The following is an 8,603-nucleotide window of genomic DNA, read 5'->3' as shown; positions in this document are numbered from 1 at the left end:
GGGGAGGGGCTGCGGGGAGGGGCTGCGGGTAGAGGCTGCGGGGAGGGGCTGCGGGGAGAGGCTGCGGGGAGAGGCAGGGAGGGAGCAGCTGACTCACGTGTGAAGCTGGCAGTGGTAGGAGGGTTGAGGCTGTCGCAGCTGTCAGCACTATCACTGCTGGAGATCTCATCGTCGGAGTTGGAAACTGATGAGCCCACATCCACGTCATCAAACTTCCTCTTGAGGCCCGAGCCCGTGAATGCATCCATTGGTTTCAAAGGGGTTTCCTTGGGGAACCCACCACGTTGGCCCCGAAGCCCCTACTCACCACCAGCCAGCCAGGTACATTAGGATTCTGCCCAGGGAAAAAAAGGAATCAGCATTCCTGTCCCCAGACAGACCCCTCCCCAGTCTATACATACAGCTCTCTAAAGAAAGCACCTCACCTAGCACTGATGTCTGCTTTCTCAATATTACGTTCTTTCTCTACTAGCTCTGGCCAACATTCTCCCACTTTCATTTCCCTTCAGCCCCTCCATTCTCAATCACTCTTAGAATAATGAGGTGGGAGCAGCAGCACCTTCCCCGTGGAGGAAAGGCCTTTGCTTCCGATCCAGCTGGGGTCTGGGCTTCATTAGCCCAGGAATCACAGTAGCTGCTCTTCTGATCATATAGGAAAGCTCTCCAAGGAACCAGTGAGAAGAACTTGAGATCAAAAACACAATTATCACTGCTGCTTGTTTGGTTGGCAAAAAAAAAAAAAAAAACGAAAAAAAGAAAAGCAGAATTAGGCTTTGCCTAAACCAAGACTAGACCCAACTATTTATCTGTTTTAGAAACAGGGTCTCACTATGTTGCCCAGGCTGGTCTTGAACACCTGGGCTTAAGCAATCCTCCTGCCTCAGCCTCCAGAGTAGCTGGGACTACAAGGCACGCACCACTGAACCCGGCTAGATCCACTTATTTTTCCTAGTGATAATACAGCCCGGCATTTCCCAAAGTGCGTGTCTTATGGTATTAATAGCTTTCACATAGAAATAGGACTGCTGTGTCAAAAGGGTTTAAAAAATTGCCTATAGTGGAACCTCTTAGAGGTTTTTAATATACTAATAAGCATGGTGAAGGCTGAGAGAACACAGAATGCAGTGTTTCTACAAACGTGATTAAGGAACCCACTGTTTCCAAGGTATTTTAGAGTGCAAATAATGCTTGGAATACACTTTGGGAAATACTGCTCCAGGCACTCAATTTTGAAGGACATTAGCAGTCAGGAAAACCCTTTACCCAGATCTTCACAAGTGTAAAGTGTCTCACCAGGCTTCTATAAAGGTCAAATTTGGTACCAAAGAATGGACCCAAGATTAGAATCTGCATGGCTTCAAAACCCAGAATCTTTCCCAATCTCATACTGCTCCATAAAATAGGGCTCATCTGGTCTGTCACCATCCTCTGTGCAAGGACATCGTAGCTTTACAATCTTTGCCCTCTATAAATAAATCAGCAACGGGAAAACAAATAGCAAGAGAAGTAACTGCTTATGGTTATATCAGTATGGCAAGCAGTGTTGTTTTCAACATGGTTTCATACAACCAAGGAGTCTGAGATAGTCTATTTCCTAGGTACAAATAGTTTTCCTCCATTTTTGGATTTAAGTTCCAGAAGGACACGAATCTGCTCAGCAGAAATGCTGTCAAAGCGGGAGCCATGTGTGATGAGACACGAACCCTCCCTGCCTCAGTAATGCCAGAATCTCCCCAGACTATGATCTCACTAGTTGCTAATTATGCAGCAGGAATAACAACACTGCCCAGAACGACAGGGCTGCATTACTGCAGAGCAGCTACCCAGAATATACTGTGGTGTCAAGAGATGCCTGCTACAGAGCTGTTTTTCTGGACTGTGTCTGTTGGAAGCAATTTGCCTGCTCTTGGATCAGCTCTACAAAGTCAACCAGACCTAATAAGTACCTTAAGAGAAGGTATTTCCTAATCTATCCAGATTGCATCAAATTCTGCATTCGAGTCACAAGATGCACCTAAGAAACCTCAGCCATCAGAAGTCTCAGACAAGCACATTCCTGAAATAAATTTGGCCAGGGAGGAAAAAAAAAAATCAAGTATTTGATAAAAATTGTAATTAAATTTTAAAACGAGCCCAAAGTATCAGTTCAGTTCTTCAGGTTACTGATCTCACATTCTTAGGGCATGGTAAGAAAGGAACGAGCCAAGGGCTTTTTATGGGTTAAGATTTTAGGTGGGTTTAAAGATACCTATCGGCCGGGCGCGGTGGCTCACGCTTGTAATCCCAGCACTTTGGGAGGCCGAGGCAGGCGGATCACAAGGTCAGGAGATCGAGACCACGGTGAAACCCCGTCTCTACTAAAAATACAAAAAATTAGCCGGGCGTGGTGGCGGGCGCCTGTAGTCCCAGCTACTTGGGAGGCTGAGGCAGGAGAATGGCGTGAACCCGGGAGGCGGAGCTTGCAGTGAGCCGAGATCGCGCCACTGCACTCCAGCCTGGGTGACACAGCGAGACTCCGTCTCAAAAAAAAAAAAAAAAAAAAAAGATTTTAGGTGGGTTTAAAGATACCTATCAACAAGAAGACATTTATGCATCCAACAGACACATGAAAAAATGCTCATCATCACTGGCCATCAGAGAAATGCAAATCAAAACCACAATGAGATACCATCTCACACCAGTTAGAATGGCCATCATTAAAAAGTCAGGAAACAACAGGTGCTGGAGAGGATGTGGAGAAATAGGAACACTTTTACACTGTTGGTGGGACTGTAAACTAGTTCAACCATTGTGGAAGTCAGTGTGGCGATTCCTCACGGATCTAGAACTAGAAATACCATTTGACCCAGCCATCCCATTACTGGGTATATACCCAAAGGATTATAAATCACGCTGCTATAAAGACACATGTACACATATGTTTATTGTGCCACTATTCACAATAGCAAAGACTTGGAACCAACTCAAATGTCCATCAATGATAGACTGGATTAAGAAAATATGGCACATATACACCATGGAATACTATGCAGCCATAAAAAATGATGAGTTCATGTCCTTTTAGGGATATGAATGAAGCTGGAAACCATCATTCTGAGCAAACTATCACAAGGACAGAAAACCAAACACCGCATGTTCTCACTCATAGGTAGGAATTGAACAACAAGAACACTTGGACACAGGATGGGGAACATCACACACCGGGGCCTGTCATGGGGTGGGGGGAGGGGAGAGATTATACCTAATGTAAATGACAAGTTAACGGGGGCAGCACACCAACATGGCACACGTATACATATGTAACAAACCTGCATGTTGTGCACGTGTACCCTAGAACTTAAAGTATTAAAAAGATACCGATCAACAAACAAATTTCTCATTCCATTCTATTGTAGCGGGGAGGGGGAGCCCCTTGTGATTGAATACCTATGTGGGTGGAATTTTTTAAAGAGACAGAATAAAGCCGGGCACAGTGGCTCACGTCTGTCATCCCAGCACTTTGGGAGGCCGAGGCAGGTGGATCACCTGAGGCTGGAGTTCGAGACCAGCCTGACCAACATGGAGAAACCCCATCTCCACTAAAAAAAAAAAAAAAAAAAAAAAAATTAGCCAGACGTGGTGGTGCATGCCTGTAATCCAGCTACTCAGGAGGCTGCGGCAGGAGAATCGCTTGAACCCAGGAGGCAGAGGTTGTGGTGAGCCAAGATCATGCCATTGCACTCCAGCCTGGGCAACAGAGGGAGACCTTGTCAAAAAAAAAAAAAAAGCCAGGTGCGGTGGCTCACACCTCTAATCCCGGCACTTTGGGAGGCCAAGGCAGGTGGATCACAAGGTCAAGAGATCGAGACCATCCTGGCCAATATGGTGAAACCCCGTCTCTACTAAAAATACAAAAATTAGCCAGGTGTGGTGGCGCGTGCCTGTAATCTCAGCTACTCAGGAGGCTGAGGCAGGAGAATCGCTTGAACCCAGGAGGCGGAGGTTGCAGCGAGCTGGATTATGCCACTGCACTCCAGCCTGGGCGGCATAGCAAGACTCCATCTCAAAAAAAAAAAAAAAAAAAAGGAGGGAGGGAGGGAAGAGAAGAAGGCAAGCAGGCAGGCAGGCAGGCTTTTTCCTTAGCCTGGAAACACTCAAGGATTTATGACTGGAAGTAAATGTCCACTCCTGTTCTTTCCTCAGGTGTCCCCAGGCTTCTGGTAGTATCTCCTGTGAATGTTTCTCTTCAAGCCCCATATGAACTTGGGTCTGCTCCAAAATCATCTTTATTACTAGAATTCTCCACGGTCTTAACCCAGTTGCTCTCAGGAGTATCAGTTCTCTTTAGGTTACTTTTTGTGAACTTGGATGCAGCAAGGATTGCTGGCTGCTTGTTCTATTCTCCTCCTCTTTTTCTACGTTTTCTCTGCTTCTGGAATACTGGTTTCTGGGCAATGATAGGAGATAGGTAAGAAAGAAGAAAAAAGATGTGACACCTAGGAGAAAAGTATTTTCCTTAAGCTGTCTGAGAATAACTGGAACCTATGGCTATGTGTGTAAATAATATGTATACTGACTTATGGTCAAACTCTTCCTATTCACGTGGATGGCACTCAGGGAAATCCTCAAGGATTCCTCTCTTCACCCTACCCAGGCTCTGTTAGCAGCATTTTCTCTGACATTAGCTCCATTATTTTTTTAAAAAGAAAAAAGATTATGTCCCAACAACCAATATAAGATTAAATTTCAACCCAGCTCCCCTTGTCCAACTCTCTGATGTGAACTTGACTTTTAGATGATGTTCACTGGGCACCAAGAACAAACCTCCAGTTCGCTTCCATAGTGCCCTGAAGAAATCCTTCTTTGGGAGGCTGAGGCAGGAGGATTGCTTGAGGCCAGGAGTGCAAAACCAGCTTGGCCAACATAGCAAGACCCTGTCTCTGTATTTTCAAAAAAATTGGCCCGTTATGATGGCACATGCCTGTAATCCCAGCACTTTGGGAGGCCAAGGCGGGCAGATCATTTGGGGCTAGGAGTTCAAGACCAGCCTGGCCAATATGGCAAAACCCCACCTCTATTAAAAATACAAAAACTAGCTGGGTATGGTGGTATGTGCCTGTCGTCCCAGCTACTTGGGAGGCTGAGGCGGGAGGATTGCTTGAACCCAGGAGGCAGAGGTTGCAGTGAGCTGAGACTGCGCCACTGCACTCCAGCCTGGGTGACAGAGCCAGACCCTGTCTCAAAAAATAAAATAAAATAAATAAAAATAAAATTTTTTTTAAAAGAAATCTTTCTTTGCAATAGTAACAGAATAGTTTCCATACTTTCCAATTCATCAAATTAATCTTTCAAACTACAACTAGAAAAATCAGTCATTCCTACCTCTCTCAATTATTCATTGGTAGAGGATCAATGCCTGTGTTCAAGAAATACACTTGTAAGTTTTAGCACCTGGGAATGCAGGTAAAAACTGACAGTTAACTGTCAAAACGACCAACTCAACAAATGCTTTTGGAGAAAATAACGCCAACTCTCTTTAAAGCTTTTAAATGCCAGTGAAATGAAAGGTCAGCTGACACTTTCTGGCTACATGTCTAATGGTGTTTTCTCAAGAGTTTCTAGCTGAACATTTCTCAATGGTATATGAAATAGTTAAGATCCAGAGCACAGAAGACATCAGGCTAGCACCTAATAAACAGTTCTACCAGCATATGTGTATTTTAGTACTAGATCTAAGTTTCTTTCAGGCCTATAAGGATTCCTATAAGCACCAAAACAAACAAACAAACAACAACAACAAAAAACCAGCATATGTGAGACCAGCAAGAGGGACTGCCCAGGCAAAATTTTCTGGAAGAATCTATTTGCAAAGTTTAGGTAATATGAGTCTCTTTCTTAAATGAGTCCAAAGTAATAAGCTACATCTCACAGAAGAAAGCCTCTTCACTTGACTGGAACCCAACCTTCTGCTAAAGGTCAAGGAATCAAAATCTCCAGTAAGATGGTCGGGGCTACCATCTGTGGCTGGACTGGAAGGAAGGCTTGCTGCTGTGTTACCAAAAACCTGAATAAAATGACCTGTCCTGTTTCTCCTTTTACAAGATACTGTGGTTGTTTCTCAAATACTATGAATTTCATGGATCCATGTGCTTTGTGATCACCAGGATCATGAACTTATAAAGTACTCAAGTGAAAACCCCCCCGCTTAAGCTAGGTGTTTAAAGAAAGCCGTGCACTCACCACCCCCACTCCCCAATTTTTACCCATTCACTAACACAAGGTTAGAATTTTCCATGCCTAAACTACCATGGTGTGGAAGACAGATCTTTGTGGGAACTGGAACATGATGCTGCATTAAGTCTCAAGGATATCCAGTCATTTGTAACACCGGCACAACCAACATCCCGGCTTTGTGGATTTGCAAGACAGAAAGCCAGTGAAGAAAAAAATCTGAACTATGGATTTACCTTGAACTGAAAACTGCAGGACAAGGGGACAGTGTTGTCTTGTGGGGATAACTTCTAGCATTTCATTCTGAAGAACAGTTTGTGTGTCACACTGCCACTCTCAACCCCTTTAAAAGGATGAATCAAGACTACAGTACTAAAAGGGACCGGTGGCAGTTTGGCTGCTTGGGCCTATGAAAAAAGATCAAGCTAGCAACCAGGGCAATTGATGCTTTCATTTCCCACACGACGCCAGAAATATGGGAGATATCAGGAACCGGGGCGAAGGGACATGTCAAGTCACCAGTTCCTTTTAATGAACACTCCTGCCGAACCCTTCAGCTCTCGGCCCACTTCCCTCTGATTCCTGCTAACCTTCCCGCTCATTCCAATCCTCTGCAGCCCCTACCCAGCCTGCCTCATCCCTTCCTGCCTGCTACTCACAAATTCCCAACCACTCCTCCCACATTTTCCTCTGTTCCCCCTCCCCTTCCTTCACTTTCCTCCATCCTACATCATTCTCCACTCCATTCCGAACTCAATCCTCATCCGCAATCCTGCAGGCTTCCAAGCCGCCCATCGGTCTCCCGCGAGCTGCCCCCGCAGTCCGGGCCCGCGTCCTCGGTGCCCCTCGCTCCCACGCCTCTTCCCGACTCCGTTCCCTCCCAACGGCACCCGACCTCCCCGCCCCCCGACCGCTCCCGTCCGAGCCTCTCATTTCTGACCCCTCCATCCGCACGGCTCTGGGCTTGACCACTCCTCCACGGCCGCCCGAGGGCCGATCCCGAGAAAGGACGAGGCGGCACCCTCCGCCCCGCACCCCTAGGCCCATTACCGGCCCCGCCGCAGCTGCCTCCTCCCGTGATGGTCTCTGCCGCCCCCGCTGCCGCCGCCGCCCTAGCCCGGGTGGGAAGGAGGGAGGAGCGAGCGAGTCCCGGGGCCCGCGGCGACGGCCGGGGAGCTCCCAGGGAGGCAGGGCGGGGAGGGAGGGCGGTGGGCAGCCCAGCCGGCAGGCAGAGAGGGCCGGGCGGCTCCGGCAACTCGGGCGCCCCCAGCAGCAGACGCCCAGAACCGCCCCGGCTCCGGCTAACAATAGGCTCCGGCCGCAGCGCACTGGCTCTTATAGGCGCCGGCACGTCCTGCCCGAGGCCCGGGGCTGGCTGGGAAATGGAGTCTACGTGCCGACCCCACACCCAGCAGCATGCCGGGAGTTGTAGGCGGTGACTGCTGCAAAGCCGAAGCCGGCGGGCAAACCGGCACCCCAGGCGGCAGCTCTGCTGCAACCTTTTAATGGGGGAAGAGAGGAGACTCAGCTACAGACCTTAAATAAACGAATTCTCCTCCAAAGCTCCCTTTTTCTTTCGCCAGGACCACACGCCGTTAGGAACATGATCCCCCCTTCTTCTCGCTCATGGGGTCTTAGTCTTCAGCAATATGACTTATTGCAGCCTGCGCAAGGTATAAAGAATACAAGCAATATCTTGAGTTATCTACTTATATGAGGGACTGCTTTGAGTGTTTTCTTTAAAAAAAAAAAAAAATGCTGCCGGGCGCGGTGGCTCACGCCTGTAATCCCAGCACTTTGGGAGGCCAAGGCGGGCGAGGCATGAAGTCAGGAGTTCGAGACCAGCCTGACCAACATGGTGAAACCTCGTCTCTACTAAAAATACAAAAATTAGCCGAGGGTGGTGGCGCGTGCCTTTAACCCCAGCTACTCGGGAGGCCGAGCCAGAATGGCTTGAACCCGGGAGGCGGAGGTTGCAGTGAGCCAAGACTGCGCCATTGCCCTCCAGCCCGGTCAACAAGAGCGAAACTCCGTCCCCAAAAAAAAAAAAGCGGGGGGAAACCAAGATTCAGAAGTCAAAAGTTGTATGTGATTTGCCAAGGACACATAGCCTTGGCTTCTTCTCTTTCCCTTGAACTATAAGGCTCGGCAAGCTCCAGCTGCATTCCCTTGTCCCCTGCCCCCCCACCCCGCCCCCTCATTTTGTTCTGTCATCTTGTTTGCTTGTACTTTCCCCCTTCCATACTCTGCTTGAATACACTGGCCTCATTGCAGCTCCTTCAACAGGGCAATCATTCTCTTACCTCAGGGCCTTTTGTCTGGCTTCCACCAGCTAGCCACATACTTACTGTCTCACTAATATCTGCTCAAATGTCCCCATATCCGAGATCTTC

General features: G+C 47.9%; 2 protein-coding genes across 2 annotated transcripts in view; both read right to left on the bottom strand.

Annotated features, from left to right (window-relative positions):
- Positions 1 to 547, bottom strand: part of CSRNP2 (cysteine and serine rich nuclear protein 2) — a 19,232-nt gene extending 18,685 nt beyond the window's left edge. The window contains exons 1-2 of the mRNA XM_058433702.1: positions 426 to 547; positions 27 to 334 (exon numbers count right to left, since the gene is read on the bottom strand). Coding sequence (XP_058289685.1) covers positions 27 to 248 — 222 coding nt within the window. The 5' untranslated portion in view covers positions 249 to 334; positions 426 to 547. The remainder of the gene's footprint in view (positions 1 to 26; positions 335 to 425) is intronic.
- LOC131382325 (uncharacterized) lies at positions 531 to 8,590 on the bottom strand. Its single transcript, XM_058433701.1, has 3 exons — positions 8,559 to 8,590; positions 7,261 to 7,709; positions 531 to 715 (listed from the first exon to the last, which is right to left on the bottom strand). The coding sequence occupies exons 1-3, from the start codon at positions 8,588 to 8,590 to the stop codon at positions 531 to 533; spliced, it is 666 nt and encodes a 221-aa protein (XP_058289684.1).
- Between the last annotated feature and the right edge of the window lie 13 nt (positions 8,591 to 8,603).

This window comes from Hylobates moloch, unplaced genomic scaffold (genome assembly GCF_009828535.3).
Source record: "Hylobates moloch isolate HMO894 unplaced genomic scaffold, HMol_V3 SCAFFOLD_22, whole genome shotgun sequence".
NCBI lineage: Eukaryota > Metazoa > Chordata > Mammalia > Primates > Hylobatidae > Hylobates > Hylobates moloch.
The sequence above is the reverse complement of the archived record's forward strand: the minus strand, read 5'-3'. Positions and strand labels throughout refer to the sequence as shown.